This window comes from Lactuca sativa, chromosome 1, assembly GCF_002870075.4.
Source record: "Lactuca sativa cultivar Salinas chromosome 1, Lsat_Salinas_v11, whole genome shotgun sequence".
NCBI lineage: Eukaryota > Viridiplantae > Streptophyta > Magnoliopsida > Asterales > Asteraceae > Lactuca > Lactuca sativa.
In genome coordinates, this window is record NC_056623.2 from 75,268,314 (window position 1) to 75,290,946 (window position 22,633).

Consider the following 22,633-nt stretch of genomic DNA (forward strand, 5'->3'; position numbering starts at 1 on the left):
TGCCACAACATCGGGCGCAGCGCGGACCTCTTCCGCAGTCAGCTGAAAGGCTCTTCCCCGAGCCCTCGGGGCCTCGGCCTTCACCGGTCGAGTCGCAGTAACTCCGGCAGCAGGTGCAGATCCCTGAAGAAGCTGAGGGCACTCGGCCTTCCTATGGCCAGTCTGGTTGCAATGAAAGCAAACCGTAAATCCCTTGGGGCACTCCCTAGCAATGTGCCCCTCCTTGCCACACTTGTAGCAAGCACCAGATCGACATGCTCCATCATGACTCTTGCCGCACTTCCCGCAAGTGCGACCCTTCGAACCTCCTGTCCTCGAATCAGCGGACTTGGTCCGCTTGGCTGCCGGCTGGAACTGAGCCGGTCGCCGATCCACCCGCTGAGACTCGGCCTCCTCCCTAGCCTGGGTCTCCAACTCGATCTCGCGCTTCCTGGCATTCGCCTGAAGCTCAGCAAAAGTATGGTAAGTGGAGTTTGACACAAACTCCCGAATATCCCTCCTCAAGACACCCAAGTATCGGCTCATCCGAGCCTGCTCTGAGGACACCAGCTCCGGGCAAAACATCGCCCTCTCATGAAACTTCCGTGTAATCACCGCAACAGAATCGGTACCCTGCTTGAGGGTTAAGAACTCCTGCACCAATCGTTCCCTCTCCACCGGGGGAACGTACTCATCCCTGAACATGGCAGTAAACCCCTCCCATGTCACTGCTGTAGTCTCTGCCAAAGTGAAATTCGCTGTCACGAACTTCCACCAGTCCTTCGCTCCCAGACGGAGCTGGTTCAAAGCGAACCGTACCCTCAGGTGCTCCGGGCATGAACAAGTGTAGAAGCACCCCTCTATATCTGCGATCCACCTCATCGCAGCAATCGGATCCTGCGTCCCATCGAACTCTGGTGGCTTCGTGTTGCTGAACTCTCGGAACAGCAATGAATCACCCCCCTGTAGCCTAGCAGCGGCCACAGCTGCGGTAGCTGCAGCGGTTGCAGCCTCAGTCAATGCGGCGTACCGCTCGTCGAACGTCTCCATCAGGGTGGTCTTGATAGACCCAAACATCTCCGGGATCTCAGCCCGGATCGCCGCCGCCACCTCCTCGTGGATCATCTGACGAATATCCTCGTCACTCACACCGCTCGTACTTGCCCCGTGCCGCGATCTAACCATGATATCTCTGAAATACAACATAAAACTATCAGAGATTCTACCGAGTATAATCGTACTCGACACGCAACCCTACTCAGTCCCAGATATCCAGGGATTCTTACTTGGGCCTCCCACTGACCCGGTGTCCTCGGTAGTACGGGCCCAATACTACCGACCACACCGCATCAATGTTCATCCCAAGTCCTCCTCCCCAAACTCCAGATAGTGAGTACTCTACTTCTAATACGCTCTATCTACCCGCATACTAGCAAAGCATCTCATATAGGCAACTTCCCTAGACTAAGGCATCACAAATCAGGCCACTCTAGTCCTATCATGAATACCTAGTCTTCTAGCATGCATAACAATTCATATCATATAATATTGTAAGGTATTTTGGGGATCTTTACCGTTCGGGCGCTGACTGATCGTACACACTGCTTCTTTCTTGCTTACCACAAAACCATATACAAAAGTTATGCCTTTATTTGAAAAGCTTCCTCAAATCCTCGGTTTGAGTTCAGATACCCCCCCTAAGGTGCACCCGAATCCCTCAAACCAAGGCTCTGATACCAATTGTAACAACTCAAATTTTTCAAACAATTTTTTTTCATTTTTAAAACATAATTAATTCCATTTAAAACAAGGCACAAGTAGTTAAGTATTCTGTCAAATACATTTATTCAAAATCCCAGATCACAAAGACAATCTTCAGTGTGTATCGATCATGCCGGCGCCTTCCCACGGTCCTCGCTAGTACCTGAAATACATGCACAACAACTGTAAGCATAAATGCTTAGTGAGTTCCCCAATATACAACTTACGCACATACGCCTTTCCAGGCCCGACCTTCCGGTCCATGTGTCTCAGGGGACTTCCGTCCCTGCTGGGTAAACCTTCCGGCCTTACCCACGCCGACCTTCCGGTCCATCACACATCATATCGCCTTCCGGCCCATAACATATTGCCTTCCGGCCCATAATATAATCGCCTTCCGGCCCATAATATAATCGCCTTCCGGCCCATAACATACATAGCACATATAACAAATAACTTACCACATATAGCATACATATCACATATCATATCCGACCTTCCGGTCACACAGTCAAACCCTTCCGGGTACAGTATAGTGAGAAGACTCACCTCGTAAACGCTGAAAGCTAGCAACTCCTGAAATCACTCGTGCACACTCCAACGAGCTACAACCCTCCTATAACATTACATATCTCATTAGCACTCATATCTTCTAAGTGTGACTATCCCTAAGAAGTCAGACTTAGGTCAACTCTGGTCAACGGTCAACGGTCAGCTCGACCGGACTCGGCGAGTACCTTGGCGACTCGGCGAGTCTAGCCGTCCTCCAACTTTCTGAGATTCCTTATCTACTCGTCGAGTACCCTCCTCGACCCGACGAGTTACTCCTGGAAGAATCGCGGGGCCACCCCGACTCCACTCGCCGAGTCTGATGAACAACTCGGCGAGTCCCAGTAAATCTTCAAGCTACTCGCCGAGTCTGAAGAACAACTCGGCGAGTCCATGCCATGCAGACGAGTAACTGCTTCCTGAGATAGGTCTCGTCCCGAAATACACATGCATGGGACCTTCTGGACCTCTAAAGGTCCTACTACAAGGTTATAGTCGTGGGGTAACAAGGCACTACTTCATCAAATCACTAAATGGGTTCTATAAACCCTAATTTCATAAATACATCAATATAGCAGAGCATACACGAATTCTTACCTGGATGATGTATTCTCTGTATTCCCAATCCTCAGAATGTGACCCCTTGCTGCTCTTTTAGCCAATCCTTCCTCTTCCTTGCACAACCACTCTTCTATAACCAACAATGGCCTAAGATCCTTGCTCCAGCTGCACTAAATCGATTTAGGGTTCTTCTCAGAAGGCTAAAACGAACAATGACGGCCAATGGGTCCCTTTTATACGTCCCAAACCTGAACGGTTAGGGTTTCCGCTAAACAGCGTCGACTCGCCGAGTCCATATCTGGACTCGTCGAGTCCAGTCGCGGACCCGCGACCAAGTCTGCGATCCTACTCGGCGAGTCTAGGCTCCAACTCGCCGAGTCCCCTCTTAAATCACCCCCAAAAACATAATTTTAATAATATCTGAGATTCCGGGCTGTTACAACAGGATTCAGGAATCTGTAGACTCGGCGAGTCAGGGGCTTACTCGGCGAGTCAAGTCGTGATTGGAAGGACTTGAGCATAAGAACTCGGCGAGTCAGTAAGTGGACTCGGCGAGTAGGGTTGACCTGGAAGGTTGACTTTAACTAGGACTTTGACTTTGGCAGGGGTTGACTTGGTTGACCTTTGAAGGTCAGTTAGACTAAGTAATGTGTTGACATTGGTAGCTCGGGGAGCTAGTGGAGCAGCAGTTCGGAGTCAGTGGTCGGGTAGCGGTCAAAGGGATTAGCAGCAACAGTTCAGCAGTATCAGGTGAGTTTCCCTTTGTATGAATGGGTCTACGGCCACAATGCCGGCCCATGTAGTTATGAGTAGAAGACCCGGGGGTTAGCCCTAGGCACAGTATGCTAATATGATATTCGGACGAGGTCCGATGATAGAGGGCGGGTGCCCAAGGAGTGGTTTATGTGATAGTTTATACTTGTTGTCTGTGTGATACTTGTATGTGCCTGGTAGGGAGGTGAGTGGGGGCGAGGTCTCGTATCTCACCAATAGCAGAGTGTGGATGGTGTTCCACATCTCAATAGCAGTAGTCCAGGGGTGAGGCCCAAGTTAGGAAAGGAGGGAGGACGGGCGGGCCCCGTATCTCACTATCAGCAGGAGTATGGACGAGGTTCCATGACTCATCAGTAGCAGGACACGGGCGGGGCCCGGGGATAGGCGAGGCCTTAGAGCAAGAGTTGTTAGTATATGTTTAGCTTATGTGTTGTTATGTGATATATGGATTTGCTAGTATATGTTAGTGGGCAGGGCCCTGTGACAGGCGAGGCCTAAGTGAAACAGATCTGTATCCGAGCGGGGCTCGAAGCCAGGCGGGGCCTGGAGCGGCGGGGCCGTTGTAGCGGGCGAGGCCCGAAGTAGGGGACGAGGTCCCTGATAGCGGGCGTGGCCCAGTATATGCAGTATGTGGTTATGCATGGTATGTGGTAAGGTGGGGAACTCACTAAGCTTCGTACTTACGGTTTTCAGTTTTGTTTTCAGGTACTTCTGGTAGCGGAGGGAGGAGCTCGGGGTGATCGCATGGCACACACCATAGATTAGTCAGTCTGGGAATGTTTACTCTGATAATGAACATGTGTTTTGAAAACTTATACTCAATTTATGTTTTGGAATGATGGCTTTGTTTTAAAGTAAGGCTTTATTAAAAGAAATTTTTGGGTCGTATTTTTGGGTCGTTACACTCAATAGTTCACTTACTGTTTGAATCGATGAAGACGCAAAAGTTGAAGAAATTTCAGAGGAAATTATTGAATCGTTTTGAGTCGGAGATCCAACAAGAAATTATAGCTTTTTTGGAAACTAATTATTTTCTCTCTTCAATATTATAATAAAAGCAAAAATGGGTTGATGGGTAAAATGGGTAAATTATTTTTTCAGAAGCAAAATATATGCAGTCTACGGACCACGTCTGCAGACCTTTGCAGTAGAAGAGTTGGACCAAATGTCTACAATCTGAAAGAAGAAGATTTTTGTTTTTTCACACCTGCAGGCTGCTAGAATAAACTAAAATCTAATTAAACCATTTTTTTTAAACTTAAAAGAGTTATTTAATAATTTTATGACTTTATTATAGATAATTAACAAATGTAGATCTATTTTTATGTATTATTATATAAAAAGTGAAAATAAAATGGTATGAATTAACGTATATATTTGATAAAACCAAACAAACGTTGGTCGCAAAGATATACATAAACATTATAATTAAGGATAAAATAATTTAACATGTAAAATGAATGGAAATAAACTTTGATTTTAAATGAAACTTTCAACATTTTCATTTTACCTTTTCAATTAAATAAATTAAAAACCGGTCATAAATATTTATCTAATAAATGAATGATATTGTATTAAATAATGTTTTATAAAATTTGATACAAAAAGTATAAGACAATATTACAATTTTTCTTTTATATCTATATAAACAGCTCTAACGATCATTATTGTAATTAAATCTTTATTTATAAATTTGTCACAAAAGTTATAATGGTATTGTCAAATTTTTTTTCTTTAAGTATTATAACTTTTTTTCCAAATTGTTTGTCATAGATAAAGTTGGAATAAATCTAAGTTAAGAAAAAAAAACAAAAAACACTATGATATATGTGCTTTTTAGGCCAGAAGATGCCTGAATAGGTTTAAAGACTTTGGTCTATATTTATGCCAACTTAAAGAAGCCTAATGGTCTGCACAGCGCAGACAAAAAAGAGTAAGAAAATCTGCAGACAAAAAACAAACACCACGTTCTAATTTGTGTTGATCTTTTAAATTTTAATCCAAAAACCCTTTGTATAACACCAAATTCGACTAAACTTAAAGACATCAAAAGAGTATCCCTCATCATACCAAAAATAAAATTTGCGGTACATATGTGGTCGCGTATCTTATTAATTATGCCATAGTTCGTTGCAACCATTTGTATTCAATGAACCGAAAGTTATTTTGTTCACTAACTTCGTGGACTACAAGTCGTTGATCCATCGTGATTCATGAATAATACCAAGTTGTATATATTGCCATCTATACCTTAACAATATCTTACTTCAATGAGATAAAATGTTTAAGTTGATCTCATTTTATGTATTCACGATTATTATGATCAAGAGTCTATCAACCATTTTGCGTGAATTACAATGATGTACAGTTTTGATAGAATCAAGAACAAATCACGGGATGCCAATAACAACAGGGATGAACGGGAACATATAATAGCTAAGCGGTGCCAACCTCCATAACATTCTATTGGCAAAGGCAGATCGACCCGATGTTTCCTCCAACTACATCATTTTGAGCCCCACATTTGTTACAAATTTCGTGAATTACAATTAATGATACATGAGAATATATATAAATATTTCATGTTCTAACACGAATCCTGACAAAAAAATGATACGACCACAGAAAAATTGTTAGTTTAATAACGGTAATTAACCTCACAACATTAATAAATATATAACAAACAAGAGACGTGGAGATATAGCATTTGGATACCAATATAAATCCAAAAAACAAAGATATTAAACATATTATACATCTTAAACATCTATATAAGTAACTTAACATATATAAGTCACTTCACACACGACATAAACTTAGATAACAAGTTATTAAACACAAGAACATAAAGTCAAGAAACAATCACGGGATGCCAATGATAGGCATGAAGGGAATATAATAGCTCGACGGGGCCAACCCCCATTCTCGTGGCAAAGGTAGATCAACGGTCTTGGATGCATCATTCGGGGTCCCACATTTCCCTTCATGGTTTTGTGATAAAGGGCATGATGTATAGAAGCTCAATGGTTGAGATGTAGTGTAGGAGTCAGTTTCATCGACCTTCATGATGTTAGTGACCATGGTCTTTCTTGAGACGTAGAGTTGTTTAGGTCCACCCAAGATCTTGGCTTGACAATTGTTTGAGGGTAGTTGGGTCTCAAAGGCACCATGATCATTGGTTGTAACCATGACCACGTTTTCCATTTGGTTGCACTTCACTAGTATCTTGATGCCTATATGAGCAAGTGAAAAGAAGAAAAAGATGAGATGGTGACTAGTGAGAAGTGTTGTTCTTTATTGGCTTGTACTTTATACATCAAAACTTGTCTTCCATGCATGTTGACTTGTACTTTGAAGTTTGAACCAACACTAACCAAAAGGAAAATTATTCATATTCTAAAATGTTATTGATTAAATTCATCATAAAACAAGATGGTTATAGAAGACGAGATGTGACATAAGATATGAACTATAAAATCTGTCGTATTCTATTATTCCATATAGTACACCATTTGTGTTACATGTCGAGATCCAATAATTTAATTAACAAAGGAACCACATAATTATTGATTCATAAAATTTCTGTTTCTTTTTTGTCTTTTTCTTAATTATGAGTTTTGTTTTGATTATACGGGTGTTATATACATTAGAAACGAAGATAAATATATAATAATTACCCAAATTTTATTTTAAAAAGTTGAATGTGGCATGTGATTTGAAAACAAAACCATGTACAACCAAAAAAAATACAAGTCATACGAGAATTTTTAAGTTATGAAACCATACCTGCAAGGTTAGAACCGTCAAGACAGTCGAGACAACTCACTGAGTCTTTCAGAAGATGGCATATCGAGAACTCAACCATCGATAGAGCCAATGCAAACAAGAGCATTTGAGCTTGCATCTTCACAGCCATGTCTAAATCAAAACCCAAGATGTAACAATAAAAAGCCAATGTATTTTGAAATATAAGTTAATAGATGGATAATGAGGGTGTACAAATATTTATAAGGAAAGGAATATGATCGTAATAAATAAAACAGGGACCCAAAGCCACAAGGGGTGGTTGATTTATAAATGTGAATTCAACCATGAAACCAACAACTTCTTTTAATTCATTATAGGAGTGTCCCCAAAAGAACCAAAAAGCAAACCAAAAATTGGAAAAAACCGAAGAATTGAGTTGTTTTGAAAAAAAAAAGATTGTCTGATTTTTGAGATTTTATAAACCGAAATCTTAGGTTATACGTAGTATTTGATTTTGTTGTAAAGAAAACAAAAAGAAAACCCACCAAACCAAAACAAAAAATTATACATTTAATATTAAAATCACTTGGTAACTCGCCTTATAAAAATGAATGGCTACCTATAGGATGCGAGGTCTTAGGTTCTAATCAATAATCAATAATCATAAATAAGGGACATTGACACGTTTAAGATATTCATGAGACTTATGGCAGATTGATGTGTTTCGCTTTGATTGTGCTACGGTAATTTGGATTATAATTTTTTTTTATATAAAATAGGTTTATTATTTTTAACTGTATGTTAATTTATTAGCTTGTATGATTTTTTTTTTTTTTTTTTTTTTTTTTTTTTTTTTTTTTTTTTCATTTTCAACTTGGTTTTCATAAAGATTGTTTATAAAAACAGTTCTATTTTAAAGGGAAAATGATTTAGAATTGTAATTATCTATTCGTTTTATTCATATTTAGGCAAAAAAAAATTTACATGATTAATCAATAAACTTACTAAATATGTTCAAATGTTACAGTTGTGACCGTTTATCTAAGGTTACAACTTACTTTACGTATATGTGATATCTTCGTGGCAAATTAAAAGGAAAAACCGACTTACAGGAATAATTATCTATTTATTTTGTTTATATTTAAACAATTTTGTTCTGTACACGTTTGTCCATTATAATTGTTAGGAGTGCTCAAATGTTTTAATTTGTAAGTAATTTCCAATTTTGATGATTAACTTTGTAATATATCTTCTAAAATTTGATGTTACTTTAATTTAAATTTATTTTTAATGTATTTTTATATATTATTACAAATAAATTTGATTTCGTTGAATCTTCTAAAAGAATAAATACCTAAGAATTTGCCATAGGATAAATAACTACGAAATTTGTTATAGAAAAATAGTTTTGAATTTTTCAAGGGAAATACAGTTATGAAATTTACCGTGGAAAAATGACCACATGATTATGGTTACAAAATTTGCTACGGAGAAATGGATACAAAAATATGGCTATGAAATTTGCTATGAAAATATGGCTTAAAGATAACATTTAAAAATCCTTTAATGGCTAAAAACATTTTTAATTAAAAGTAAAACTCTGGAAACCATCAAAAACTTCAAACAAAATAAAACATTTTTTAAAAGTAATACAATGAATAATCACAATTGATATCATGACACTTATTTATCTAATTAGACTCTATGTTATTCCAAATCTAATTAATGACATATTATATATGTTTGTGTAACTATTTTTTCTTCTTAATCTGCACCATGATGTATGTTTTTCATGCGGGTATATGTTAAAATAATACATTTGGATGAAAAACTTAGTAAGTCATACAATGGTTAGACATCATAAAATATATATATATATATATATATATATATATATATATATATATATATATATATATATATATATAACATCAAATATATTAAATATAACCCTTTGTAAACCATGTGTAGAACAACATTAATATTTATACATGTGTAGAACAACATTTTTTCGATTTTTAGGGTTGTGGATCAAAGGGTTTTTGAAAACCCTAGCCTCCAAAGAACCCTAATCGAAATTAGGGTTAGGGTTTTGAAAACCCTAGCCTCCTCCCTTGAAAATTTCAAAATATGCTATAAAGATTAGGGTTTATTTGTTTTGGATAATAGTTGCCTTATTGGATAATTGAGAAAAATAAAGAAATTATCCTATCCCCATATTTTCGAAATCTAGAAGGGATATGGATTAGGATTAAATTAATTGTTTAATTTAATTAGATAATCCTTACAAGATTTAATAAATTAATTAAAAGTTAATTAATAGATAAATATTAAATCTAATTAATTGGTTTATTTAAATTTAAAATTTAATAGTTTAAATTTCGAAAAAATTTATATAAACCCTTGAAGTTTTAAAATGTTTTTAAAACACACCTTATATATATATATATATATATATATATATATATATATATATATATATTATAATTAAAAGTTAAATATTATATATGTATAAGAATATGGTCAGTCAAATCGCTAGTATGCCTCATTCACGAAGCTAGTCTATAAGGGGGGTATAAGGAAACTGCCTATAAAATGGTAGTTGAATGGGTGTCCACTCTCACCCACCGCTTCCTTGATTAGTGGAGGGTCATTAGCAGAACGGATTTGATAGGACAACTACTTCCCATTAAAAGTATAATGCTATTAAAGAAAGTACTAGAACACTATTTTTCAAAATCCCAACTCTAGTTACTTTAGGAAAAATGTGAAAAGTATGCTAATCCATGAAATTGCACATTATGCTTTATTGGTCGTTAGTGGAGCGTGTGTGGTTAACCGGCACACTAAAAGGCACTAATAAAGAGTAGTAATGGGTATCTTATAATTATCATTTTGATGGAGCGTGTGTGGTTTACCGGCACATCAATAGTTAATGATAAAGACAATAAGGCTACCAAGCACATTTGCATGGTTATTTACATCTAGTTTGTGATCCTCGGTATCCCAGTCACAAATAGTAGAGCATAATCCGAGATTAAAACATGCATTAAATAGTTTTAATGTATCTCAAAAGAATTAGGAATTTCACTTCGTTTATTTTGTCTAATGGTGGAATTGGTGAATCATCATTCACCTACCTTTATGAGATTTGAACGTGGATCTCGGCATCCCATTTCTAAGTTGTAAATCGTCATAGTTGGGTCCTAACCTTGATATGATATCTTTGGGTTATTATATTGAGGTGTCTTGGAATCTAACTAAAACTATCTTTCTTTTCAGATGTCTACTCCTGGAAATACTTCTGCTTCATCATCCTCCAGCCACAACTTCTCTCTACTAAACATCTGCTCCAAAGTCGTTATGGATGGCTCCAACTATAACGATTGGATGCGTAACATCAAGATGGCGCTTAGATTCGAGGACAAAGAGTATGTTCTTGAAAAGGAGCTCAAAGAACTTGATGAGTCAAAATCCACTCCCGAAGAGTATGCTGCCTACAATAAACACTATGATGATGCTACCAAAGTGGCATGCATCATGGTTGCAACCATGTCCCCAGAATTGCAGAGGTACTATGAGGACTAATGGCCTTTTGAGATGAACAAGGACCTTATGGAAAAGTACCATAAGCGAGCTCGTCAAGAAAAGTTTGAGGTAGTCAAGTCACTCATGGCTTGCAAGATGAAAGAGGGGGAATCGGTTGTATCTCATGTGCAAAGAATGCAACGCTACATAGAGCGTTTGGTCAAGCTCAACATTCACTTCGATGAGGAATTGGCCATTGACATGGTCTTGAACTCGTTGCCTGATTGTTATGGTCAGTTTATCTTAACTTACCATTTGAACAACACTGAGCAGACTTTGGCCCAATTGCACAACTTGTTGCAGACAACTGAGGCAGGGATGAAGGGTAAAAGTATACCCTCCACACCTGCAAGTGCCCCTGTCTTGGCCATTGGACAGGGAAAAGGGAAGAAGAGGAAAGGTCCTCCTAAGCAAAACTGGAAGAGCAAGGCTCAAGCTGTTGTTGGATTAGTGTCTAAGTCCATAACTATTTTGGTATGTACTTGACCCGATGGTGCATGGTCCTTTTGGGTTGCCTTCACCAAAGCAACTTGATTGGAGAAATATATATAGAGAGAGAGGATAATATGATTTATTAATATGTTATAAGAATAATATATTAAAGGAGAAATCATATTTGTTTAATTAATATTGGTCGATAATTAATTAAGAATTAGTTTAGTGATCAAATGTAATTAATTAAACTTGAGGGGCTGATTTGTAATTATGTGATAGTTACAAAATAAGGTAAGAATTATCTTATAAGTATGGTGAACGAATTTAAGGTTGGAAAGCCTTAGAATTCGAGTATGATAAGGATTCAAGGATTATCTTATTGGTTGCTTAATGGATAATCAACTAGATAAGGATAATGACTGAAACCCTATCTCTACACCTATATAAACACCCCTAGGGTTATGAATTCGTGTATCCCTTCCCAAGAAGTCCCAAATACGAATTCTAACCTCCCTCCTCTCTCCTTATACCTTCTCCACTTGCTTATGGTGTTTGTAAGCCATTAGAGGAGTGACACTTGTGACTCTCTGCTTTCCAAGGTCAATTCAAGGAGGAATTGGATTGTTATTGCTACATAACAATCAAGGTATGTTCTTAAACCTATTTACATGTGAATTCTGATTTCCATATGCTAGTATTAGGGTTCAAAGTCTTGGATTCAAAGTATGTACAATAGAGAAACCTAGATCCGAGCTTTAGGGTTTGTATGAGCACATAGGATGTCTTATGACCAAAACCCATCAGTGGTATCAGAGCCATGATTGGTTTCTATTGTATTGATGCTTGATGTAACTGAAAATCGTGTTTTGGCCTCACTGTTCGACCTGACTCGGCGAGTCACTCTTGGACTCGGCGAGTCAGCCCTACTCGGCGAGTTCCAGAGGGTGACTCGGCGAGTCGGTGCGTCAGACAGTGCTTATCTCGGGATTTCTTGCTGTTTTTTGCATTGGGATAATTACCTTATCATGTTAGATTAATATTAATCCGATTATATGATATATTTGACTATAATTTTAATCTAATTGAAGATATTTATCAATTAATAGGATAATTGTTTCCTTATAAGATAATTGATTAATTATTTTAAGTAAATTGATAAATTATTTTGCAAGAAATCATCAAATATGGATAATTATGTGATTAAATGTTAATTTGAATTATTTGTTATTTGATCCTTGTTGTTGTGAAAAGTTTCATATATGGCCCTTTAGGTTTTATAGTTTAAATTTGAACCCCAAAAGTTTTGTTGTTTTGAAATTTAAATAGTTGAAACCCTAATGTTTTGAAAAATGTTTCAAAAACTTGCCCTCAAGTTTTGGAATTTAAATTTTGATTAAATGGTTTAATTTTGATGCATATTTAAATTCTAAACCCTAATGTGTTGAAATGTTTCAAAACTTGCCCTCAAGTTTTGGAATTTAAAAGTTGATTAAAAGTTTAATTAGGAATGTTAAATTCTAAAACTAGTATAGTTTTGAAAAAGTTCAAATCACACCGTTATGGTTTTATTAACTAATTAAGGTGTATAATTAAAAGAAGTTTAATAAATCCATAAAAGTTTAGGTTAACCATTTAACAGAATTAAAGGTGTAATTGTTAAAGTTAACCACATAGTATTTTAAAAGGTTATAAAATACACCCTATACTATATATAACATTAAAAGTCTAACATTATATATATGTATAACTAAAAGTCAGTCTTACCGTTAGTAGGCCTCATTCACGAAGCTGGTCTATAAGGGGTGTTTAAGGAAATTGCCTATAAAATGGCGATTGAATGGGTATCCACTCTTACCCACCGCACTCTTGACTAGTGGAGAGTCGTTAGCCGAACGGGTAGGATAGGACGAAACCTTCCATTATAAGTATAATGAATTGTCAAGTAACTAAATGTTTTATAAAATTCCCAATCTTAGTTACTTAGGCAAAAGTGAATTGATGCAATTCCATGAAATTACACTTTGTGCCCTTGCAAAGACGTTAGTGGAGCGTGTGTGGTTAACCGGCACACTAAATGGGTCTAAGCAAAGGTAGCAAAGGGTGACTCAATGTTTGTCATAGTTCGGTGGAGCGTGTGTGGTTTACCGGCACATCGAATAGGTGACCATAACATGTGAGGGCACCATGTAGTTTGCATGGTTATTCACACCCGCTTTGTGATCCTCGGCATCCCAGTCACAAACAAGAGGGGCATATCGAGATTTAAACATGCCATTGAAAGTTCAATGAATCTCAAAGGATCTAGGAGTTTTCATAGATTTAAAACTAAAATTCTTTTTCGTTTTTCGTGGTGGAAATTAGTGAATCGTCATTCACTTACCTTCAAATATTCTGCAATTAGGGTTACGGCATCCCTCTCCCGAGTTGTAGAATATTGTGTTGGGTCCTAGCCTTAGTATCTCATTTGGGTGATTTACTAAGGACTCAATCAATCAACTAACTTGAATTCGTTTTCTCCCGTTTTGTAGATGTCAAAGTTCGACAACTATGGTATTCCCAAATCCCGTGGAACAAGCATTCCACATGAAGATGATATTCCACGATTCGATCGAGGATCAAGAAATCATACTTCACTTCCTCCTCCTCCTCCTCCAATTATTCTCCCTAACCCACAAGATTGTAAAATTGAAAGGTTCAATATCACTCAAGCCCTTTTAGCAAGTAAACATAAAGAAGGAAAGTCGGTGTGTGCACACGTCCTAAGGATGAAGTCGCGCATTGATAGACTAAGAATGATGGGATCCGTTGTTAGTGAAGAGATGGTTGTTGATTGGGTTCTTCAGTCACTTCCCAACTCATATAGTGAGTTCGTAAGAGAGTACTATATGACGAACCACAATGTGACCCTTATAGATCTCACCTATATGCTTATTGCTGCCGAATCAGCAATGGTTTGGCGCAATAGAAAAGCAAAGTTGATTGGTGAATCTGCCTTCAAGACCTCTATGGATATAGACAATGGCAATGAAAGACATGAAATGATCGAAAAGTTTGATCATAAGAGAAAGGCGATGTCTGAAGTAGTTCCATGTGTTATTCCAAAAGAGTCAATTTGATTTTATTGCCAAGAGAAGGGGCATTGGAGACGAAGTTGCCCTAATTACCTAAGAGATCTAAGAGATGGGAGAGTCAAAGGTATGACTGCGCTTTAGGAAAAAAATCCACTATCTAACTCCATTAAGTTCCTATTCATTGATTCTTAATACATGATGTAATAAGATTACATTTGAGTGTTTTGTAGGGTCGGTGAAAAGAAAGGAAGCTTGATAAGAGAGCAAGATGAATCTAATCACAAGAGATGGATCTCGATCGCATGGACTTGAACATTAGATTTTGAGCTTAGAAAGTTATGATAGAGTTGTTAGAAATTTTCTTTTGTACATAGTTTTCAATGGATTTTGCATTGTAAGGACAAATTTTTCCGCTGCTTTTATAAATAAAATAAATTTTGTTTGACTTATTTATTTATTTGTTTATTTCCTTACAATGAAATCGTTATGTAAATTGATGTTCGAATATTTCTACAACGAATGGATATGATTCTTAGTTATGTTATTTATGGAAATGTCAAGAATTTACCAAATAGGGAGAGTTTCTCATCGTCCAAAGTTTCAATTGGATAGAAATTTGGAATCAGACAACTTGGTTGCACGATGAATGAGAAATTTCATATTTGGAAATTAGACAAATTCATCGACAAAGTGTCAAGTGAAGGACTAAGAGATCGAGTACACAAAGTTGTGTGTTGATCAAAGTCCACCATAAGAGTAACAATGATATTCGTCATGATTTACTAAAGGTTTAGTAAATATGATTATACTTACAAGATTAAGTGTAATTCTGAATTGATTAAAGGGTTTAGATCAATAGTAGAACGAATAAGAAGAATCAAGTAGGCAGAAAGATAAAAGTTTCTCCATTCTAAGAAGATGGGAGAGTACCTTTTATGCTTTATGATAGGTCTTAATGATTAAGAACCATATCTCAATTGATCCTCTAAGTGAGTCTTAGTACAATTGTATGTCTAAGAAGAGGAATCAAGAATTGAAGAAATGGTTAAATCAAGAAGTCTATCATACTTCGTTCCAATAACAAGTCTTAAAGTTAAGATTGTGACAATGAGTGAAAAGTATTAAAGGTTTATAACATTCATCAAATGTAGGAAGTTGTGATGTCTTGAATAAGACAAAGACCAACTAGGACCAATTTATGAAGAGTATTGATAAAAGCTACACTAACTCTTGAATATTTGTTTGTCAAGAAATGTTTTGACAAGAGAATCATATATGTCAAGGAGTCAGTGGGAGTCTTAATGGTCTTGAAAGGTTTCAAGAACAAATCAAATAAACCCTACCAATCATCACTAGCACACGAGTTGAGGTTGACAACCTATCGTATTGACATTATTTTGATTATGTGCTGTTCCAGTTGAGTTAATTATGCATATGAGTTCTATGGGTTCTCATCTTGAATGCATAAAAGGCAAGGCACCTTAATCAATGAAAGGTACATTGATAAGAAAGGGTGAGATGCTTAACTACTTGGAAGACGTGGTGGGCAGCTGTGCTACCATGAGGCAAGAAATCAAGATTAAGAAAGTTCGATCCATATGAGTTTGAATTTGTCGTAAACGTTGGTTTTGACAAATTCACATGGATAGGAACATTTACACCGTTTAAAATCTAAGTGTCATAAGATTTCCTCCTTCATGAAAATGATTGTGAGGAAATGCTTTCACTAAGAAAGATTTTAAGAAGATAGTGAAATTGCATTCTCGAATTCAATTATGGTTACGGCATCCCTTTCCATAATTTGAATTGTGAAGTTTGGCAATTAGTCTTAATTGTTTAGACACACATATGAACTATCGAAGGCAAAGGTGTATAAAGAATCCTTGATAAAAGATTATCAAAGCACTAAGTATTAGAAACATGAACTTAAGAAATTCAATAAGCATTGTTTTCTGAAAGTTAAGATGTTTATGAATACATGTCGAAGCTAGTAGGAGCATAAGTGTTATGTTTTATAATAATCATCAAGATAGTGGGAGCATAAAAGTTATGATTGTATGATTATAAGGAAAGTATTGCAAGGTTAGCAATATTAATTATAGAAAACAAGAGTCATACTTTGCAAAGTCGCAATAGTTGAAAAGTTGTTTTGCTATAATTAAGGGAGAGAATATTATGCTTCATTTCAAATCTAAAGGTTTAGGTTGAGAAATGTTAATAAATTTAGTCAAAGGTACAAAGTGTGTTCTTAAAATTTCGATTATGATTACGGCATCCCTCTTCACAATTCGAATTTTGAGAACATAGCAAAATAAAACATTATGCGTCGTGTCCCATACGCTTCGGGTATATGATCGATTGCAAATGCTTTAATGTTTGACCACTCTAAAATTTTCCAAATGTCGAGCGCATTTAGAGGGAAAAGGGACTAGAATTGGTTTTGACTAAAATAATTAAACAACTATCAAAGGACAATCCAAGTTCGACGAGGATTGGTCGCTTATGAGTAGTTGGAAGTATAGTATTGGAAAATATGGAAATGTTTCCATATTGGATGGACCATATCGACATCATTATGAATAGATAAGATTCTATTAAGAATGAGTTGTCATATGGAATATATGGAAGTGTGTCCATATTGGGAATTGAATATTGAGAAATCTATGACTAGATTAGAAACTTCTATGCAAAAGGATGTTCAAAGAATGTACTTTGAGTGAGAGACATCACATCTATGGAATTGTCTTGTAACAATCTCCGATAGAGGACTTTGTAATATCATTGGCAATAGTCTTTGTGACTTTAGTGCAGTGACATTACAAAAGAAATCATTGCATAAAATGTTAGAATCTAGCATATTCTATAAGTAGCAAGAATTTGATATTCTTTCACTTATGAAAAGGATTTGGAGTTGTGAAATGAGAATGATTGGAAATGTGTTCAATGTGATCTATTTCACAAAGTAAGAACCATAGGTAAAACATTGTGTGCATGCTAGGAGCATGAGACAAGTGTTGGAATCCAAGTAAGAAGTTGATTACCCGAAATGACAAATAATGAGTAATCAATATGGTGATAAATAAAAGGTGTTTTATTTATACTCAAAGGTTTGAGGCCATATGGGATTAGTATTATTCTTGTGTTTCACATTTGCATGTTTTGACTTCCAGAATAATTGAGTTTATTAAGAATAATCGAATTATTCAAACGGGCCACAGTCGTTCATATGTTGGAAGTAGATATGAATAAAGACTGTCGTGAATTGGTGTGTGGATTGTCTAGAAAAGTATTAGACATAAGCAAATGTTTGCTGCAACGTTCATGAGTGCTTATGAATGTGATTTGAGCATTGGATTAGACCCACGCTCACTTGGATCACTCCATGGATTGTATCACGAGTGATTAGTGAGACGATAACATCTTATATTCTTGAAACCGAGATGTGTGAGTTGTATCTTGCAAATCGGTTGCACATTGATAATATGTAAACGCACCAGTAACTTGGTGTTATAAAACATATTGTTGTGTGTGATTCGGTGCGTGAGTACAAGCAAGCATTGTATCAAAGTTTATCCGTTCCTTTTATTCAAAGTAGGATAAAAGCGATATCTTTGGGCCCCTCGATGGTTTAGTGATGACAAACGTAAATGCTCGGCCGGGCTAGGGCTAATTTGATTTGTTCAATTAGTCAGTCGTCATAAATCGGAAATCGAGATATAGTACAAAGAGAATGATTTGAAATCATATCTCATATGATATCTAGAATGGAGGAATATATGATCCCTTATCTAAGGACACGCGTATTTGATATGATCAGAGTTGACAGCGGCTTTGGAAAGCTACGATTGCAGATCGGGATCTGAAGTCATACGTAGAATAGTTATTAGACTTATCCAAGTGGGAGACTGTTGGATTAGTGTCTAAGTCCATAACTATTTTGGTATGTACTTGACCCGATGGTGCATGGTCCTTTTGGGTTGCCTTCACCAAAGCAACTTGATTGGAGAAATATATATAGAGAGAGAGGATAATATGATTTATTAATATGTTATAAGAATAATATATTAAAGGAGAAATCATATTTGTTTAATTAATATTGGTCGATAATTAATTAAGAATTAGTTTAGTGATCAAATGTAATTAATTAAACTTGAGGGGCTGATTTGTAATTATGTGATAGTTACAAAATAAGGTAAGAATTATCTTATAAGTATGGTGAACGAATTTAAGGTTGGAAAGCCTTAGAATTCGAGTATGATAAGGATTCAAGGATTATCTTATTGGTTGCTTAATGGATAATCAACTAGATAAGGATAATGACTGAAACCCTATCTCTACACCTATATAAACACCCCTAGGGTTATGAATTCGTGTATCCCTTCCCAAGAAGTCCCAAATACGAATTCTAACCTCCCTCCTCTCTCCTTATACCTTCTCCACTTGCTTATGGTGTTTGTAAGCCATTAGAGGAGTGACACTTGTGACTCTCTGCTTTCCAAGGTCAATTCAAGGAGGAATTGGATTGTTATTGCTACATAACAATCAAGGTATGTTCTTAAACCTATTTACATGTGAATTCTGATTTCCATATGCTAGTATTAGGGTTCAAAGTCTTGGATTCAAAGTATGTACAATAGAGAAACCTAGATCCGAGCTTTAGGGTTTGTATGAGCACATAGGATGTCTTATGACCAAAACCCATCAGCTGTGTCATCTAGTAATGGCCCGAAGGCTAAGCCCAATGGTTCCACTCCCCATGTTTCTGATCCAAAAGAGGCCATTTGCTTTTACTGCAATCAAAAGGGGCATTGGAAGAGATCTTGCCCACAATATCTGCAAGATATCAAGGATGGCAAAGTGAAGCCATCCTCGGCAGGTATTTACACTATTTCTGCTAATAACTCATTATCTTCTCGTTCATGGGTCCTTGATACAGGATGTGGATTTCATATATGTTCTGATTTGCAGGGGCTAAGGGAAAGTGAGGAGATAGAGCATGGGAGAATAAACTTGATCATGGGGAACAGAAAGTCTTCACCAGTTACCAAGATCGGAGTTTATCAACTTTTGCTCAGTAATGATGTTAGATTAGATTTAATAAATTGTTGCTATTCGTCTGAGATGATGAGAAACATTATTTCATTTCATGCATTGTTCAGACAAGGTTTTAAATATTCTTTTAATGATTTGAATGGTTCAATTTCTGTTTATAAGAATGGTGTTTTTGTGTTTGAAGCTCTACCTTGTGATGGTGTGTATGAAACAGTGACTTGTGTTGATAGCTTAGGAAATAATGTACTTAATATTGACTTGTCTAATAGTGTAGACAAGGCATGCTTGTGGCATTGTCGTCTTGGACACATTAACAAGAAACGCATAGCCCAACTCCAAAAGGATGGAGTGTTGGAATCATTTGACCTAAAATCATATGATATGTGTGAATCTTGTCTTTTGGGAAAGATGACAAAATCACCATTCACAGGGTCTTGTGAAAGAGGTGAAGGTCTGTTGGATCTCATACACACAGATGTGTGTGGGCCCTTCAGATCAACCACAAGGGATGCTAATCGATTCTATGTGACTTTCACTGACGATTATAGCAGATATGGTTACATCTACTTGATCAAACATAAGTCAAAAACCTTTGAAAAGTTCAAAGAGTTTAAGCATGAAGTCGAAAATCAATTGGGCAGAAAGATCAAGATACTTAGATCCGATAGAGGCGGGGAGTATCTTAGTACCGAGTTCAACGACTATCTGAGAGAATGTGGAATAGTCTCACAATTGACTCCTCCTAGGACACCACAGTTAAATGGTGTAGCTGAGAGGCGTAATCGAACCTTGTTAGACATGGTTCGTTCTATGATGAGTCGTGCCTCGCTTCCTATTCACTTCTGGGGGTATGCCTTAGAGACAGCCGCCCACATCCTCAATCTTGTCCCTACAAAGAAGGTTGCCAAAACACCTCACGAAATGTGGACAGGGAAAGTTCCCTCGTTAGCACATATTAAAGTCTGGGGTTGTGAAGCTTTCGTAAGACGAGAGACTCACGACAAGCTAGCAGCTAGAAGTGAGAAATGTGTTTTCATTGGTTACCCAAAGTAGTCTTTTGGATATTTGTTCTACAGACCTAGTGAAAACGTGGTGTTTGTAGCTCGAAGAGGAGTCTTTCTGGAAAGAGAGCTCATATTCAAAGAGGACAGTGGGAGTACCATTGACCTTGAAGAGATTCAAGAGTCAACCAATGAAGGAACCTTATATGACACTAGCACTCAACCAGAGGAAACAGTTCCTGTTGAACCGGTTGATAAATCATTACCTCTTCGAAGATCCACTAGGGTGAGTGTGCCACCTGAGTTGTATGGTTTTCATATTACTTCAGATGGTGACACATTCATAAGTGACAGAACACTGGTAAACTTAGATGAACCAGTCACTTATAAGGAAGCAATGGCAGGCCCAGAGGCTTCCAAGTGGAAAGAGGCAATGGACAGTGAGATTAAGTCCATGTATGACAACCAAGTTTGGAATTTGGTTGATAGTGCACCAGGTTGGAAGACAGTTGGGTGCAAATGGATCTTCAAGAAGAAGACTGACATGAATGGGAATGTGCATACGTTCAAGGCTCGACTGGTTGCAAAAGGTTTCACTCAAACCCCAGGGGTTGACTATGATGAGACTTTTTCGCCGGTGGCTAAGATTAAATATATTAGGATATTGCTTGCCATAGCTGCCTTTCATGACTATGAAATCTGGCAGATGGATATCAAGACTGCCTTCCTTAACGTGAAGTTGGCTGAGGATGTTTACATGAGTCAGCCAGAGGGTTTTGTTGATGCAAAGTTTCCCAATAGAGTATGCAAGCTTGAGAAATCCATTTATGGATTGAAACAAGCATCTCGCAGCTGGAATCTTTGGTTCCATGAGAAAGTCAAAGAGTTTGGTTTCTCTAGAAGTGAAGATGAGTTTTGTGTGTATATCAAGGCTAGTGGGGGTATAGTAACTTTTCTGGTGTTATATGTCGATGACATATTACTCATTGGCAACGACGTTCCAACCTTGAATGAAGTTAAGTCTTGGCTTGGAAAGTGTTTTGCCATGAAAGACCTAGGAGAAGCCACCTATATTCTTGGGATTAGAATATTGAGAGATAGAAAGAAGAGACTAATTGGACTTAGTCAGAGCACATACTTGGATAAGGTACTAAAGATGTTTAGTATGGAAAATTCCAAGAAGGGAGAGCTACCTATCCAGAGCAATACCAAATTGAGTAAGACTCAATGCCCGAGTACAGATGAGGAAATAGATGACATGAGTCGTGTACCTTATGCTTCCGCTGTCGGATCGATCATGTACGCTATGACATGTACTCGCCCTGATGTGGCATTTGCTTTGAGCATGGTCAGTCGCTATCAGGGAAACCCAGGTAGAGCTCATTGGATAGCCGTGAAGAATATACTCAAGTATTTACGAAGAACGAAGGACTGGGTCCTTGTACTTGGTGGCAATGATACTTTGAGATTAGATGGTTACAGTGATGCCAGCTTTTTTCAGAAGGATAGAGATAACTTCCGTTCTCAGTCAGGCTGGGTATTCTTATTAAATGGAGGAGCAGTTACTTGGAAGAGTTCCAAGCAAGATACGGTGGCTGATTCTACTTGTGAATCAGAGTACATAGCAGCAAGTGAAGCGTCGAAAGAAGCAGCTTGGTTGAGGAACTTCATCGGGGATCTTGGAGTTGTTCCAACCATCCAGGAGCCTATGGAACTGTTCTGCGATAATGAAGGAGCGGTTGCCTTGACAAAGGAACCGAGAGATCATGGTAAAACCAGACATATCGACAGAAAGTACCATTTCATCAGACATAGAGTAGAAGAAGGCCATCTTATAGTGAAGAGGGTGTCATCTGAAGATAACCCAGCAGATCCCCTCACAAAGGGTCTGAGTAGGGCTAAGCATATTCAGCATGCTCGGAGCATAGGACTGAAAGATGATATTAGTTTTAGTAGTTAGATTAGTCTTCTGAAACTTGTAACAAAGTAAATGTAATTGAATTTTGGTGATTAAATAATAAAGTATTATTTATAAGTTTGGGTTCTACCTTTTGTCAATTGTTTATTATTGTGTTTCATTTTTGCATGTTTTACTTCCCGAATAATAAGATTATT

The 22,633-nt window shown here is 37.3% G+C and overlaps 1 protein-coding gene across 1 annotated transcript; it reads right to left on the reverse strand.

The window, feature by feature from the left end:
* Window positions 1-6,323: 6,323 nt before the first annotated feature.
* LOC111918498 (uncharacterized) lies at window positions 6,324-7,724 on the reverse strand. The gene is made up of 2 exons (XM_023914158.2): window positions 7,411-7,724; window positions 6,324-6,857 (listed from the first exon to the last, which is right to left on the reverse strand). The coding sequence occupies exons 1-2, from the start codon at window positions 7,538-7,540 to the stop codon at window positions 6,487-6,489; spliced, it is 501 nt and encodes a 166-aa protein (XP_023769926.1). The 5' UTR covers window positions 7,541-7,724; the 3' UTR covers window positions 6,324-6,486.
* Window positions 7,725-22,633: the final 14,909 nt, after the last annotated feature.

Coding starts and splice junctions, on each gene's coding strand:
- LOC111918498 (XM_023914158.2), bottom strand. CDS start 7,540: ATGGCTGTGAAGATGCAAGCTCAAATGCTCTTGTTTGCATTGGCTCTA. Junction 6,858..7,410: donor TGACGGTTCTAACCTTGCAG/GTATGGTTTCAT, acceptor TTGCTCATATAG/GCATCAAGATACTAGTGAAG.